The 17,666-nt window shown below is 43.3% G+C and overlaps 2 protein-coding genes across 2 annotated transcripts in view; one reads left to right on the top strand and one right to left on the bottom strand.

The window, feature by feature from the left end:
- JOSD1 (Josephin domain containing 1) overlaps positions 1-17,666 on the bottom strand; it is a 219,524-nt gene that overhangs the window by 10,648 nt on the left and 191,210 nt on the right. The gene's annotated exons all lie outside the window — the stretch shown is intronic.
- On the top strand, positions 1,508-15,154 carry TOMM22 (translocase of outer mitochondrial membrane 22). Its single transcript, XM_078683570.1, has 4 exons — positions 1,508-1,663; positions 4,417-4,535; positions 12,528-12,645; positions 14,672-15,154. Exons 1-4 carry the CDS (start codon positions 1,565-1,567, stop codon positions 14,744-14,746), a joined length of 411 nt encoding a protein of 136 aa, XP_078539696.1. The 5' UTR covers positions 1,508-1,564; the 3' UTR covers positions 14,747-15,154.

Raw genomic sequence — 17,666 nt, 5'->3', positions numbered from 1 at the left:
TACCTGGGCTATACCGCTTGCACAGGCAAAAGTGCTGAGAAGTGCTTGTTGATTGGCCGATAAGACAAAGCCTCCCTATCCTTACGTAGAAAAAGGAGCGCTAACATACAACAAAGCCATCTCATGGTAGAGTCAATGCTTCATGGTGCAAAGAGAACTAAGCCACAGTAATAGCTTTCTTGCAGTGCAACAAGAAATAGTCGTCCCCCATCCATAGCTCCCAGGAGTAACTGCTATGTGTGACATTTCCCTCAAGACCGTGCACTAAGAGTGCCATACAAAGACCAGGATAACACTTTCGTGCCAGCCAACGAACAAGAAGCTGAGTAAGACCCAAATCAGTAAATACACCAATGACTAACAAGAGACTCTGAAAGGCCAAGGAAAAGGCTGCATTATGACAGAAATTCCCAAGCTAAACGTGAGCCTGTGTGAAACAATGACATAAATATGCTACTACGGGAGTCAAAGTGCCAGTCAAAGCTGCTTAGTTGCACAAAACGGCGTCAGGGTGAGGGGACAGCGGACAAAGAGGCCGCTCGGTGGGCGGGGGAGGAATATATACTCTCCCCCGCCCACCACAGGAATGAAGTGACGCGTGGGACCCCCTCTGGGTCCTAAAGAGCTGGGCTGCCCCGTGTGCCTTCCTGTGGCACTACGGTGGCCGCCCTCTTATCTGTGTCCCCTGCGGGGACGTGTCGGTCGGCCTGCATTATAACCATCAATGAAATCGCATTAAACCATACAGCACAATGAATGCAGCACATTCCACACAGTGCAAGAATACAGAGTAGAGAGGCACTTATCTGGGCTGCGGAGCAGCAAAAGAAAGGGGAGGCCAGATTAGTGCCTCTCTACTTTGTATGCTAATATATGCTGTGATTGGCTGTAATGATAGAGGCGTGGTGCAAAGCCTCATGGGTATTGTGGTTTTTCAATACTGTAGTTTTACTTTCCTTGGCTGCCGTGTTTTGCAGTAAAGAAATGAGAAAGCATAATCAGAAGACTCCGGTCCTGCCATAGAATCTCACACTTGCTGTTTGTGGCCATTGAAGAACACAGATTAGTCTGAATAGGTCCGCCCAGTATAAACTACATTGAATTTTACAAGGAAAAATGTAAACAGCCACGCTTTGGCAAGTTAAAATGGTTCAATAAGTTAGTAGATACTACTGATAGATGCGAGTTTCTCTCTCTCTACTCTCATGGAAGTATCTCAGTCCGACAACTAAGCCTCCTTTCCTCCTTCAGAGGTCAATAAATTCGCGATCTGAAATGACACACAATGATTTGTTCTGCCGCTACACACAATTAAAAAGTTATTTGGTCATGACAATAATTCATTACTGAACTGTATTGTAAAACGGGGGAAAAAACGCCATTCCAAGATGGCCATTCGCTTCTAGAACACACATGTTCTATTGTACAAATCGATGTTCTGGTTCCACTTCGCACCAATCCAAGATGGCGGTATCCCCAAAACTGACCTACACTCTAGTTCCCATCAACTTTCCGGTGACGTACTTCCCTTGACCCTGAGCTGCATGCAACCCCAGGATCTTGAATGGAAGCTGTCTTTCCACCAGCCGTCGCAAAAATGGAGACTCCAAGCCCACGGGCGGCGCTGCCTCCCGAGGACGAGCTTGATGAGGACGATGACGAGGTAGGGAATGCACACGTTTCTCGCATCTTCTGCAGAGATCTCTGTGTCACTGGTATCCGTTAAAGTAGAACAGCTCAGTTAGCTAATGCACTTGTTCCATATTTGTGAATGTCTGCGGGCTACGGTTTTTAACCCTGTAACACAAATTATGTGGTTGTTGCTCCTGGTTCTGAAATATTTTATAACCTGCATGGGTCAGCTTTCTGTCCCCGAACGCGCTACCAGATTTTGAAAGCCAAAAACCGGCATACACCACTGATACAGAAGTAGGACTACTATATAAGTAATGAATGCCACTGATTCCACCGGAGCTAAAGAGATACGGTATTTTTGTTCAGCACAGAACACTCACGACTGCGAGGCACCAAGTTGCCATGACTGGTCTTTTGTGGTAATAACATGGAGTATGAACTGCAACTCTGCCAGCCAGTCTTCATGTCACTTAAATTGCTTCCTGGTCAGTGCTGCTAGCTAACCCTGCACAGGTGCACATGAAAACTAGTTTCGGGTTGTGCTTCCTAATTTCTCTTTAAAAAGCGGGACGTGGGGCACTTTTACTCAAATCTGCCGGTCAGAAATTTAAAAACTGGAACGGCCCCTGCAGATCTCGAATATCTGTTCACAGTATAATTTTTCGGGAAATTATTAGGCCTGCTCTGGCTGTCTGCCTATATCCTGGACATGGTTCATTGTAAAATAGCTCAAGAGTTATGTGCAGCAGATGTGTGGGTAACCTGTACATGTTTCCATTTTAATATGATAATTCAACCTTAATACACCAACATGCCTAATGCATTGCTCAAATTCTAGTCGTAGGGTTAATATCCGCGCTGCAGATATTTATGTTTATATATTAGAACAATGGTCCTTATATAGTGCAAGCATGAGAAGGATAAATATAGACTGAAATCAGTGCTATATTGGGAGTGTCCAGCCGGACAATCAATTTAATGAAACAATAAATTCAGGAGAATACTGTGAACAACACAACAATATAGTAGGACGCAATCCTGCATCCTACAAAAACACATGACATTTACAAAACAAAAAAGAAATTTCAGGCAAGACAAGGGTAGCTTGTCGAATGTAAATTGTGGCAAGCTTAGTACAAACAGTCCATGCACTTCTTTTAACACAGTGGATTCATGTGCAAGCTGTTTACATGGGTCGACAAAGTTTCAATCCTTTCTAAGCGATAAAAGGATCATCATCAGGACAGTAATTAGTTCAAGCCTGAGTATAGAAATTGCCTTGGATAGTGAGTATACCAAGATCCAGAGGTTAGGGGCGGTCCAGGAGTTCCGGAGCTGCGCGCCGTGAAACGATCCAAAGAAGGGGTTGTTGTGGACGGCTACAGAGATAATTGATACAATGGGAATTCTTACGGCGTGACAATGCACAATAGGCCCTGAAGTCCAGGAAAATTCCTCTTGGATCAAGCTATCCTGGCTGAAGAGGGGTGAAACCCCGAAACCATTCCTAGGATGCTTGTTTCCGGTCCAGGGAGGACCTGGCTTGGTAGTTCGGGCTGGACTGTTCCCATGAGGCACAGGGTCAAGACTGATTTGCCAGGTCTAAACTGGGGTGGCATGGTGAGCAAAAGAATGATGGATTTAACCCAGATCTCTTGACTGGGGGTGAATGTTTTGATTTGTTCTGCATTCCGTCCATCAATTGTGTCTCTCTTGCTTTTTCGCCCTAAGTGCGCCAGGTATGCCCAGACGTGGGTCCTGAGCTCACTGTACCACTGGAATCAATCTATCCTGAAAAAGATCTGAGATATATTGTTGTGTTGTTCACAGTATTCTCCCGAATTTATTGTTTCATTAAATTGATTGTCCGACTGGATACTCCAAATATAGCACTGATTTCAGTCTATATTTATCCTTCTCATTCTTGCACTATATAAGGACCATTGTTCTAATATATAACTGATACCCAAGGTCCTTATTTACCTTGCGGGTACCCTTGTTTCTCTCAGAAAAAGCAGGTATTTATGGGTCACTGACAGCTCACCAATTCCAATAACACAGCTGGGGGCAGGAGGGGTTTGCTCATTAGCCTTCGGTGATCAGCTTACAGGTCCAGAGTTCTAATTTATCAAATGCAACCCTATGATTAATTTAGCTGCTTGACACTTTGCACAGAACTTGGTAATAATCACAATATTAGAGCACATTTGTTTGTACAACACTTATACAGTCTGACATCTCCAAGTAGTAACGGCTTTAAATCTCAGTAACAAAGCTGAGATGCTTAATGTGCCTGTTTCAAACATCTGTCTGCCATCATCAGGTAACGGGGTCCTATTCCTCTCAAGGTAGCAGAGATTATTAATGTGCCTGGTGTACATATCCCTGTAGAACAAACGGTAACAGTATCCCATCTTAATAACATTTCCTAGATTGTTAATGTTCCTGCTCTAAACATATATGCGTAGGCAGCTGCTTATGCTCTCTGTAAAATAGCTAAGTGAGTTAATTTGCCTACTGAAGAGAGATGAGTGTTTGTCCTTAATGTCACAGGGTCTAATCTCAAGTCAAATATTCAAATCTCAATTGGACAGACTTCACTTTTTTATCCTGCAGAAGTCAATAAAATGAAGGTTGCTAAGTTGGGTGCTAGTAAGACATTTTCAAAGCACCAAGGCAACAGCTACGAGTTGCATTACATGTTCACAGTTAATAGTTTCTCAATGGAAAACCTGCGCCAGGAATGTTAGTTCTTACTCAAAACTTCTTCTCTCTGCTCAGCTTGACGAAACTTTGTCTGAGAGACTCTGGGGACTGACCGAGATGTTTCCTGAAAGCATGCGTTCTGTTGCCGGCGTTACCTGTGAGTTCTCAGTCGCAGCAGCAAAGAAAATGTACAGGTAAGGAGGGATCACAGGGAATGACACAATTTATTATGGTTTGTCACATATATTTAAATTTAAGATTCTGCTTTATATAATACTTAGGTCTTCCAAGTCTGGGATGACTTGTATATATATTCTCTGGGTGCTAGGTGCAAGTTTAAAACAGTTCTGGTTGGTGTTGTTTTTTTTGGTGTACGAAACAGGCACTCCAACAGAAGTTACTATTTTAATATGCTATCAGGCCCATTTGTACTATCACAGTTCACCTCACTGCAGCAATTAAAGACCTGTTCCGGCTTTAGTATTTAATAACAGTTTGGTAAATAACGGCGATGCAGAGACTACTTCTTAAGTCGGCTCCTAACATCAGGTCATCTTTTCGCCTAAATAAGCTGATAAACTACAATGAGGCAGAGTGAGCTCCCTTCTCTTTGAGATATGATCATCTACTTCTGTTCTTGATGGTTCCCAGTGGGAAAAGAAGGTTTTTGGGAAAGTTAACAGTAAGGCTGTTTTTAGGCCTCGCCTAGGCAGCGCATGTGTAGTCTCTTCGAGGCATGCTGTATCTACTCTATGGGCTTTCATCACGGCTATTTTTTTCAATAGTTCCTTCTTGTGCCTTTAAAAAAAAAAAATTTCATTGGGGAAACGTTGCTATTTGTCCTGCCTTTGAGTGTGTTTTTTGCTTTCATGGCTACTGCCCCTGTTACATGTCCCTCTACTATTTATTCATGGTTTGTTCGGTGCACTCTTTTTCTTGGAGTTGGTCCTATGCCATTTATTGCTTATTTTTTTTATTTTGTTCCTGCAAGTGTTTTGGAAATGTGGGCTTCAGTTCCTGTACGTGTTTACCCAATCCTAAATGCGTTCATGAAGGGAGTTCAGCCATTGTTTAATTTTATTTGTTACAATGGGCATGGTTTTTGTAGGCATGGGGAGAGCTGACACTGAGATTCAAACCTGCTACCTCTGTCCCAAAGTCGGCAGCTCTGTATGTTACACCACATACTCACACTGCTAACTTGAAAAGTAAACTTGTTTATCGTCCGGTCTCTAGGCAGGGGATCTCGTCCACTCGGTGATGTGTGCGTGTAGCTGGGCGCCGCTCGCTTTCCGTGCTGCACAGATTGCAGTGCCGTGGCCATATTGAACATTCAGCTGGGTCTCGGTTAGGGAAAGCGGTGGGTGGCAGCTGCGGGGTCCCGTTGGCAGAAAGCGGAGGCGGCTCGTGTAGCCCGCTCTTTGCATATACCCTCTTGGGCGGCGGCTGCTTGCTGGTGCTCCACAGCTTCAGCAGCAGCGCCGATGGCTGGCCAGCCCTGAATGGGATGCAGATTGCAGGGCAGGAGAGTCCCTGGCCAGAAATGGAGGTGTATTTCAGTGGTGCAAAGGAGGGTGCTTGGATCAGAGGTGCATAGAGCTGTAGAGAGGGCTGTTTGGATGCCACAGACACACCACCATCCCGCGATAGCTTTGTGGCATACTGGATGGGTTGCCGCCCGTCCTCTGGGATTGTTTTGTTCTGATGTCTGTTTTTGCTTCACCCGTTAAGTCACTTTAAATGCAACGGGGGAGAGCTGCTAATGGACGTGTAGAAATTATTATTATAAAGTGTTATGTAAAGTAGCCTGCACATCTTGTGGTCAGTTTGTGGTGCTTTGCGAACTCCGATGAAATAAGTTCTTTGAAGCTGCATATTGTGTATGGAACTTCTAAACTGATAATGAACTCTTGTCTCCACGTTGCATGTTTAGCCCCTTCGCCGCTGGCGCGATTCCACCGCTGTGCTGGTGGGCGCGTACAGCGCCCCCATGCTCATGACGAGGTCAGCTCGTCATGAGCCATGGCGCTCCGGTGCTCATGACGAGCTCAGCTCGTCATGACCGCGCCCGTTCCAATGGAACGTTCAGCACAGCAGGGGAATCAGCCCAGCGTGCGAGCGTTCCATCTAACAGCGCGGTCATGACGAGCTCAGCTCGTCATGAGCACCGGAGCGCCGTGGCTCATGACGAGCTGAGCTCATCATGAGCGTCCAAGAGGTTAACCTTTTATCATCACTGTATGGGTTCAGCTAGTTTAGGATTTTTTCTGGACAAAATTGTGCACGTTTTTTGGTTGCATTGTGACGTGTTTTGCAGCATTCGGTTTACTGTTGCCATGTGGCTTGGATTAGCTGTTCGGAGAGCACATTAACGTTAATTTTCTTTCTGATCAGCAGATTTTTAGATACCGTGAAGATTACAATTCAGGCCTGACTTTTCAGATCTTGGCATTGGGTCTTTATTTTAAATTTTTATTTTTTGGGTAATCGGGCCACCCAACATTTCAAAAGTTCTGTTTCCACCACACCAGCAGTCTAACTAGAAACATTTAAAAAATCAACACTCAGTTATCCCCTTATTTGTAATATAAACTTTATTTCGACATTCATGCCTTAAACGTTTTCACATATACAAAATCTTTAAAAGCGAGCTCAAGGAAAAACCGTCATAATAGTGCAATTACCTGAGTTAATAATAAAGTTCATAGGTTTGACTTTGTAGTTGTACTAAAAAATCATAAAAATTCATACCAGAATTCTTAAAAAGTTAGTCCTTTACAAGTTAAGAGAGAGCATGTGTACAAAGGAATAAAAACGGCCGAATGTCACAATGCTAAATTATACACAGTGAAGCTTCCTGCTTATTAACTGTTTTATCAGAGCCAGCCTTTCTGTTATAAGGGAGGGATACTTAAGTTTTATCTGTACATCTACTGAGCACATCTATCTTGTCGAAGCCCCACAGCTCTGACCTGTACAGTGCAGAACTAACTGCTTTTAGGTCATAGACCTGCAGGGCAGTGACAACCGGTCTGCTAGAAGAGGAGCAGTGTTCTTTCCCCAAAACCCCAGTTATCTGCTTATTTTTCAGCGCCATCTTCATTATATGGGGTTTCCAGTGCATTTTTCTCGAACCGTTTTAGACCTAGATAGTCAACGGTGCTTACTCTTTACAGCGGAGCCCCTCCCCATAGTTGGCCTACCTCTATAGGACTTATGGGGATTAAAAGTCATAAATTTAGTTTTTTTACGTATTTATTTCAAGGCCCCAGAGGATCGCAGAAAAGTATAAATCTATTTAGCAATAGCTGCAGTCCCCCAGGGATGTATATCAGCGGGCTCTTGGAATAGAAAGCTTACAACTTTGTTCATGTAAAGGGAGAAGAGCGTAGGTGCCAGAACTCATCCCTGACGAACTCCCCTGCTAACTGGCATGCGCTCTGTAAGTTTCCCCTGCATGCGCCACCTCACCCGGGCAAAGTTGTAATTGTGGAGTCGAACAACCAAATCAAGTACTGCAGTGGGATTTGACATGTCTTTGATGACTTTCCACAGCTTCTGTCAGGGCACTAGGTCAAAGGCAATCTTTAGATCGATAAAGGCTAAGTACAGACTGGCCTGGCCGATAGCTACAACTTTCCAATAAAGGAGCAAGAGGTGAAAGGCCTGAACTATTGTCCCTGTCTTTCTCTGAGGCCAGCTTGATATGGTGATAAAACAGCATTTTTATCAGCCCATGTCTGAATCTTTTGTAAAAGAGCTCGACTAAATACTTTCTTTACTGCATCTATCAGGCTAATTGGCCTATAGTTGCAGGGTTGTCCTCTGTTCCCTTTTTTTAAATATTGGGACAACCACAGTCCCCCGCCATGAGGCTAGGACAGTGGCACCGCTTGCTAGAGCATTTGAGAGTAATGCTATATAGTGGGCCCAGCTAGAGTTGTCAGATTGGAATAGATCCCCCGGAATGCCATCTGGCCCTGGGGCTTTTGCCTGTACTATTCGACTAATTAAACCCTCAATGTCACTTAAGGAGAATAAATCATTACCCAAAATCTGGGTACTACTTCACTGGAGGCGGGACAACAGCCTCTGAGTAGAGATTTTTGACATGATCGGGCTGGGCTTGGGCTGAGATGTTTGGAGGTGAGTGGGCTCCGGTTTCGTCGCTCCAGACAAATGGGGACCAGAAGGTCTTAGAATCTTTGGCAGCACAAGCTTCCTTAATTAACTGCCAGCAAGATTCGTCCCACACCTTCTTTGCTTGTTGGAGGGCAGCCTTGTAGCTCGTTCTAGAAGCTCTAATTTGTATGCAGTCTTGACTAGTTCTAGTCGCTGGGTTCTGCAATCGTGACCATGATTCTGAACCCCCTTTTGTATTGCTAGGCTTTAGATGATGCCTAGCAACAGTAAAATAAGAGCCTGATTGCTCAAATAAATGTGTGAAGAGTATCTACTTCAGCTAGCCCGCCCGGTCTCTCAAGCAGCGACTGAAGTTCGTGTCCCTGCCACCAAATCCTGATGCATACCAAGGAATTTTATCCTCTTATACAAGTGAGGTCCTGAGCTTAATGTCCTACTTTCTTTGCCGTTTACCACGATAGATTTGGTGAGGAATAAGGCTTTAACTCTATTGGTTTGTTTGGAAGCTTTGTTATCGAGACTGTAAAGTTTTGCTTTTACAGCCACTGATCAGCTTTTATGTATGTTATTTGCTTTTTGGAAACAAATGTGGCTACAGTTGTCGAGAGAAGCAAATGTTTGGTCTAGCTTGGTCTCACCAAGGACCCACAATTAATTTGTTATATAATCAAATTTTCAACTTATTTTGAGAATTTGAAGAAAGAATAATGTTTACAATATTAGCAGTTCTTGTAAAAATTGCAAAATGTTTCTTAAGTTTTATATTAATTGATTTCATCTGATTTTTTTATAACAGTTCATGAAGGCAATATGTAATATATTTTATGTTATGGAACATTGTAATGGTTTTAATTAACTACACAATAAACTATTTACTACTACTACTACTACATGGTCTCACCAAGTAGTGTTTAAACCTCATCCCTGCCGGCAAAGCATAGCCTTCTCCTGAGATCAAATAAACCGAATATCGAGAAATATCAGTGTGATTGGATAAAAATTAAAATTAAGATGCAACAATGTTAAAATAATTTTGAATACAGAGGTTTTTATGGTTTATTTATAGTTTGCATATTTCTTATTTTCAAAATGTGGCGGTCTGCCCCAACCCTGCACCATTTTGCCCATTTCTTCCTCACCTCCTTTCTCTTCTTCGTATATGTTGTGTCTGCATCGCTGTTCACTTCTCTTTTTTACCCTGTATGTACCTCGCTACTTTTTACTCTGAGGTCAGTTGGAGAAAATGCTTTCGGTATGGGGTTTTCTTCCCACTGTATAACGGCTTTGAGTTATAAAATCAGGAGTGTAGCTTGGTCAGTAAGATTGGGGGGGTTTGCGCTTCAGATTTTCCAACAATGGCGCTGGTATATAATGCTAAAATAGATTTTTGGAAAGTCGAACTAGAGCCGAGGGTTAATATAAAAGCCAATGCTGAGAGTTCTCAATTATCAACTGATGTTTAACCAAAATAGCTGTTTTCGAATAAAACAAAAACAACCTGCTTATAATATAGCATCATGTGAGATTTATTCTCTTTTGTAGAATTTTCACTTTTTTGGCACAATATTTTTAGTGCATGGGAGTACAAAGAATTTTATATACAATATATACAAACATAAGCATAAATCACAAAGAACATTTACACATTTCATACACACTTGGCCATTCAGTCATACAATGAACATTCACAAATACAAATTGAACTTCGTAGTTTGGAAACCTACTCTTTTCACGATTGATTGTGATTTACCGACAATTATCTTAAGGTAGGGAGCTGCTATGGTTTATCTGGAGACGGTCTTTTATCTCTCTTTTTAGTAAGCAATCCTAAGCAAGCCTTTATTTTCCAGAACCCATCCGGTCCTGATGTCGTAGAACAGCTCTTTAATTTGTTACAAGAGACTTTCTGGTAGAACTGTGAATCATACAGACTCTAGAAATTGATAATCACGAAAGGATTTGTTCCATCTACTCGTTACCGATACGTGGACATATTGTTTTTTTGCCATTTGTGTGAATGTTCATTGTATGACTGAATGGCCAAGTGTGTATGAAATGTGTAAATGTTCTGTGTGATTTATGCTTATGTTTGTATATATTGTATATAAAATTCTTTGTACTCCCATGCACTAAAAATATTGTGCCAAAAAAGTGAAAATTCTACAAAAGAGAATAAATCTCACATGATGCTATATTATAAGCAGGTTGTTTTTGTTTTATTCGAAAACAGCTATTTTGGTTAAACATCAGTTGATAATTGAGAACTCTCAGCATTGGCTTTTGTGTTGATATATAAAAATTTGGTTGGACTCAGCCTTGCTGAGTTAGGAGTCAAGACCCTTTTTTGATTCTTTGAGGCTTAATTTAGGCAGGCAGTCCAAGACTGCACTAAGCTAACATTCATGTTTGATTCCATGCAATTTACTGCCCATGGACTTTTGAGTTAATTTTTTTATTTCGGTATATTTCCAATTAGTTTTTAACTTAAAAAAATATACTTACTCTTAGTTGCTAGTAAAAGGCGTTAACATGTTTTGGGTGATACCTCTGCGCTACGTAAATCTCTAAGCGACCACCAGAGAGAGGGATCGATGTGGTCTTTGTAAGCTGTCCACTTTCCATAATAAAGGTCCCTGTAAAGGGATGTGTCCCAGACAGGCCTTGTGGGCACCATCGCCTCTTGGCCTACATTGCCATGGTGAGCCAGTGACAGTCACGTATACAATTTGTATGATATTGATAGAAATCTAAATGGTAGGAAAATTAAGGTAGGCATTTTTGTTAGAAATGCATTTTCTTTTTAATTACCATATGGATACGCACACTACTATAAGCCTCCCTTTTTCACTGGTGTCTTGTATATCTTTCTTAAGAACCATGTTCTGTGGAGGGAGGCAGGAGTCGGCTCGTGCTGGCCCCTGTATTATTTATTGCGCAGGATATTCGAACAGTGCTTCTTGTTCAAAATGTACGTGGAAACTCATTGCTAATTGGCTTCCCATAAGACGGGTCAGACAATGTTCTTTTCTAGTAATTTTTTCAGTTGGCACGCTCATCAACTGTGTATTCTTCAGCGAGTGAAAATGTTTCTTCTATTTTATTAGTGTGAATTAGAAAAACATGGCAGTCCAAGCCCACGTTTACTAGGCCCACGAACGGCAAGTTAGCCTGCCTTTGAAGCCCTGTGCTTGCACCAAGCACTGAATTAATTGTAAATGCGCACACACCATCACATTATGAAACGCCCCAGGCCTGCATTGTATATAACATAAAAAAATAGAAGCCTTGCCAAACATATCAACACTGCCAGTAAACTACATATGTCTGTGCATCCCCACAAGCCTAGACCAAGCGCAGGAAACTCTAGACTTCTAATGAGCGGTTTCCATTGACTTGACACACACTGGGAGGCCTACTTAAGCCAGCCGAATATGTCAAACAAGCCAGCATCCAAATGGGCCACTTTTGAATGTCCTGAAATTACTTCATTGTGTTATTCTCGCTACGTATCCCAAACCTAAAGTGTTAAGAGGAAGCTGAAAGTCCACATGAAGCAGTTTATTACAAACGCCCAGGGTCAAATGTTTAAGTGCCTTGAACTGAGATAGGTCTCTTCGGGTGGGTGGTGGAAAATGCTGCTTTGAGAAGATTGCGACGCAAACATTGATTCTCCTTAACAATGAAACACAACTCGTAACAGAGAAATAAAAACAAAAGATACAAACAGTAACATTTGCTTTGGATCAGTAGGTACCTGGACAGAAACCTGTACATACATTCAACAGTGTTTCTATGCTTCTTGTATTTATCCTTAATAGGGGAACCATGCTAAAATGTTTCTTTAAAGAGCTCCTTAAAATACATTTATTTCTCCCGTTGCATTTTATATGCGTGTAAAGGTTTGTTTCCTGCAGGAAAGTAAGTACAATCTTGGAAAAAGGAGATCTGGGCAGCCCAGGCCTCACTTCTTGAAGTGTTGTGTGATCCTCTACTTTCCTGTATTTCTTTTTCTTATGTCCAACTTTATTGTTTCTTTTCTGCAGTTTCACGAGGGCGGCCTTGTGGGTGGGAACCACATCCTTCATGATCCTAGTTCTACCAGTCGTGTTTGAGACAGAAAAACTTCAGATGGAACAACATCAGCAGCTACAGCAGCGCCAGGTGAGAGGTTGAGTCCCAGTAGACCTCCCCACCCTTTGACATAGTTTCGGTTCACACGTGTCTCTTTGAGGGCAGCGTGGAAGACCGGAGACATAGGTGAACTGCTTGAATTAATCTCAGACCACTTGTAATAACTTAGGCTGTGATCCAGTCCTTTGATCTTTTGCCCACAATGCCACGTCAGACAGCCACAATGCCACGTCAGACAGGAATTAGCCATATCCCTATCAATCTTGGTCCTGCGCTAATAGGAACAGTCCAGCCCAAACTACCAGGCAGGTCAACCACTGAATGGGAACACAAGCAACCCCCGACCAGTTTCAACCTATTTGGGCTTCATCAGTAGGGTACAGCTTGAGTCTTGGGGAACAGTATGTATTGGACCTACATCTGGGGATACCGGTTGTACTTACTGGAGATCTTAAATTAATGTCAGTCATTGGCAATAGTTCTGGCTGCATTCTTAGCAATGTGTCTCCCCCCTCCCCAATATCCCTCCTCTCTTTACGAGCAATAGCTGCCTCTCCCTCCCTTGAGGCAGTAGCACCTCTCTGGAATCTGGGCTGTTAGTTCTCCAGCCAGCAGCCATGTAAGAAGAGTAATTGACTCGGTCCCCAAGGGGTGTTTTTCAACAGCAACATTCACAAGGCCAACTCGGTGACTATTGCTTTCGAACACTTATTTTTCTCTGCCTCTAGGTGTCACTACAAAAGCATACTTGTCTCTCCCTCCAGGAACTGTTACATCAGCAGTCCTTGCCAGCCGATGTCACAGTGAAGGCTGCTACTTCAGCAGTAGTCACACCTTGGCAGCAGCTAAGAGCAGTACTTGGCTATCCATGCTCTAGGGGTTGTGATCGAGGAGCATTCCCTCGAACGAGCGTCTCTGTAGGAGCAATACTGGGCTCTTTCTCCCTCAAAGTCTGTTATTTTAGTAGGTGCCTCCCTAGACATATTGGAATAATAATTTATGATTACAGTACCAATGACATCCTTAGATATACCTTTCCTGAGCTTGTTACAAAAAAGTCAGGATTCCTATTCTCAATACGCGTTCTTCGAGGTGATATTGTGAGTTTTATGCCCTAAGCAGTGCAATCATCGCTTCATGTCACAAACAACGAGTAATGTGAAGGTATTTTGGGAGACAGTGAATCAAAATTATCGAACGCCCACCTGTTTAATGCAGCTCCTAATTTAGATAGAACAAAAGTACTCTGAGACAGTCTGCTACTTCCTTGTTCATGTTTTCGGACGTCAAAAGGCCACGGTTTTAGAATCATCCGCAGACATGTAAAAACAACCATTTTACTGATGCAGCAAACTTATTATGTTGAAATGGGCGCAGATCGTGCCCCTTGCTAACCTCCCCCTCCGCTCCCTCTTCTAACTTGCACTTCACACTTTTATCCCTGTTGTGCCCATTTCCTGTTTGCCCAGACACATTCCCTTTACTGCTTCAATTTAATTTCCTGACTTTGTTTCTGCTCTACCTCGGATCCCTTTTGGCTACTCCACTTGCTGACATTGCCATGTATGTGCACCTCCTCCCACTTTACTCGCTCCTCCTTCCCGAACCCCCTCATTCTCGTCTATTTCCAGTAGGTTGGAGAGTAGCCTCAGCACTCTATACACTTTACGCCGTGGTCCAGAAAGCTAGAAGTCTCAATCTTACCCTTGCTTGTCTCAATGTCTGTGCTAATACATGCCTTCGTTTTAGTGGCCATAGATGTCCAGTGCTTGAGGGCCGAGCAGATCCAGAGTTCAGAACTATGCTTGGTAGCCCACTGAATTAGCCTGGGCTCCGGTGGACACCGTTCTGGTCTCCCCTTGCGCTTTAGTGCACCATAGCAGAATGCAAGCGCGTGTTGAAAAGGTTCTTGGAGGGCGGCAGGAACTCGCAAGTTTCTTCACTCTACCTTCTGGGAACTGCATACATCTGGTTGGTGTTCTGCTTGGGAGGCACCTGGAGAGAGGGGTTGGATTTTTTTTCCTTTATAAATGTATGCTTTTTATCTTTATTCCAGATACTGCTGGGACCCACAACTGGAATGTCGGGGGCAATGCCTGGCGCACTCCCACCCATGCCTGGGAAGCTGTAGTACAGTCCACCAAAGGGAATAAGGCTATGCATTCCTTCCTGCTCCCTTCTGAGGGCTGTTTGGATTTTTTTTATATCTTTGTTTCTCTTGTGAACATACTGGTGCTGTTGGCCTCTGACCTCAAGCAACTGGTGAGAGATCACACCTACGTCTCTGAATGGACGGCTTCAGGGTGGCAGAACATTGAGGGCACCGCCTCACGGTGGTAATCTCCATCAGACTGCAGGAGCAGCTGAGTGGGGACCCTGATCACACTCCCACAGCACTTCAGCAACAGCGAGGACTCCTTATCCTGAAAAAAAGAAAGCAGCATGTTTCCTTGTGAGTCGAAATGTGGCAGAGAACAAGTCTCTACTCCACCTCGTTTTAAAAAAAGAGGAAAAAATTAAAATAAGTGTATTGGCATCACGGAGTGTCTTTTTGTCGATATTTACATATTTATGTTCTAAATACACAAAATAAAGGGGTTCCTGATAATATTTTCAGCAGATCCTAAATTGGCACCAGATAAAAAAAAAAAAGTTTGACCCACATAGGTCTTGAATGTCAATATATATGGGTTATCACCCCCAGAATTAACTTTGAAAAATCCTGATTTGGAGAATTCTAATTATGCGTAATAAAAAAAATTGTGCCCAAGAGTGAAATATTGCCTTGCCAATTCTGGTAAAGTTATAACATTGTAGAAAAGCAGTTTCTTGAAGCAGTACTATTAATATCTGACCCACTGTTAGGGACTTTTGGGGAGAGTGATGATGAGCGAATAGTGGCATGTTGGGACATGAATGTCTCTTACATGGCAGATGTGTGTGTACCCCGGCACTTAGTGCCACACGGTATGTGTATCTACCATTCAGACTTATTTCTGTCCCTGGCATCACACTTATCCATTTATGCATAGAGGCCTACCCATGACCCGAACAATGCAAAGTCTAAGCCCTGTCTTGTGACCTTGAGAGTGTACCCTCTTAGAGAGGGAAAGAAACTTTCCCTGCAGGAGAGACTGTCCAGGAGAAGCCCAGTTTTTTCCTAGCATGGGCAGCCCCCAGAGACTGCCTGAAAAAGCTAAGCCAGGAGCAACATACTAAAGGGGGTCGCCACGGTGCCTGGTGAGAATTGTGAAAGTCTTGTGCACCTACGCAGCTTCTTATGTTGGGGCTGTATCTGTGTGTAGGCCCAGTGCAGGGCTGCTTCTGTCTTGCTCTGTGTACTGGCCTAGGATGGGCTGCTACTGCCGTACTGTGTGTACCAAGCGATACCAAAGGGGATGATGGACGGAGCGTTTGAGCAAATCAAACACTCGCCCCCAGTCAACTGATCTCCGTCCATCATCCCCTTTGGTATCGCTTTGTTCGCCCTAAGTTGGCAGGGTATGCCCAGACATGGGTCCCTTGCTCACTCTACCACTGGATTCAAGATAGCCGGTCCCAGGATGCTTGTTTCCGGTCCAGGGAAGACATGGCTTGGCAGTTCAGGATGGACTGTTCCCATGAGGCACAGGGTCAGACTGATTTGCATAGGGCCATGTCTGAACTGGGGTGGTGGAGTGAGCTTAAAGAATGGTGATGGATTAAACCCAGATCAGTTGACTGGGGGTGGGTGAGTGATTTGCTCAAACGCTCCGTCCATCCTCCCCTTTGGTATCGTACTGTGTGTACCAGCCTGTTGTGGGTTGCAACAGCTGTGCCAAGATTGGCATCAGCCCAGAAGTGGGCTATGACTGCAAGGAGCACCCACCCAGCAGCTAATGAGCGACACAAGATGATTCCGGGAAGCCATGCTCAGAGAAGATTCAAGCTGTGCCAATTTCTCTCATTCAACTGAGGAAACTGAACTCGATCACTGTATGTCTCTGCCCGCAGCGGAACTGACCTGCTGAGCTTTCACTAAAGGAAACTCGTAGGACTATCAACTGATTCCCTACCAGCAACAACACAGGGTAAAAACCTGAGTAGTAGTGATTCATTGGACATTAGACATGTGGGAAAATAAATAGCATCTAAGCTTTATTAATGTTCCCATAGTTTTGCTGAGGCATGGATCCAACCATGGTCACATGGCCTGGGGAGGAATCCGTGTAGCACCCATCAAGAGAATCGTCGTCAGGAGTACCACATTGTATGGTAATAAGTACTGCTGTGAAATTCAGAAGTACTTCCTTTTTTCAAAAATACAGGTATTTTAACACTATTGTGCGTTTAGTTGAGTTCTGACCTCATTACCACCACCACCCCACACTATCTGTCTTAAAAAAAAATGGCTTCTTGCCTTTGCACCCCTGACAATCCAACGCAGAAGGGTGGGTTGTATTTGGCCCAGTTTTAGAAGCACTGTAGAACTGACCCCGGGATGGTAGACTACTTCTCAGAACATGGCTGTGCCCCATTAGCAACTGTCCGCCCATCTCTCCACCCCCACCCCAAAACGTGATTTAACATTGGGTGTCACCTCCTACGATAAATCATTTCTCGAGTGATCCTCTTGACCATACGTCTTCATACAAACCATCAAGAAATTTGTAGTTCTTCCTAAAAGGGTGCACATCTAAATGATGCATTTGTTTCCAGAAAACTGATACTATTTGAGAAAATATTGAGCCAAAGACCACCTGGATCCACAGGTGAAAAGTGAGAAATTAGAAAATAGCAGCACTAGAAAAAAGCAGTAAATATTTATGAAGAGATATAGGAGTCTTAAAATGTCAGGTAAATTGTTTTACAATATTTGGACAGCGGCATGGTTAAGGTGAATCCGTAGTGTTTTGTACCATGTGCTGTTTATAGTGACCAGCTTGAAACCCCATAAAAGCAGTGTAAAATAGGGGTTTGAAGGCTAGGCTAAAATGTTTGGGAAAGCAAGCAATATGTTACTTTCTAGACTACGAACCACATTAGAGGCACTTCTTAGGTTACCTTGTAGT

Source organism: Lissotriton helveticus, chromosome 1_1 (assembly GCF_964261635.1).
Source record: "Lissotriton helveticus chromosome 1_1, aLisHel1.1, whole genome shotgun sequence".
Lineage (NCBI taxonomy): Eukaryota > Metazoa > Chordata > Amphibia > Caudata > Salamandridae > Lissotriton > Lissotriton helveticus.
The sequence above is the reverse complement of the archived record's forward strand: the minus strand, read 5'-3'. Positions and strand labels throughout refer to the sequence as shown.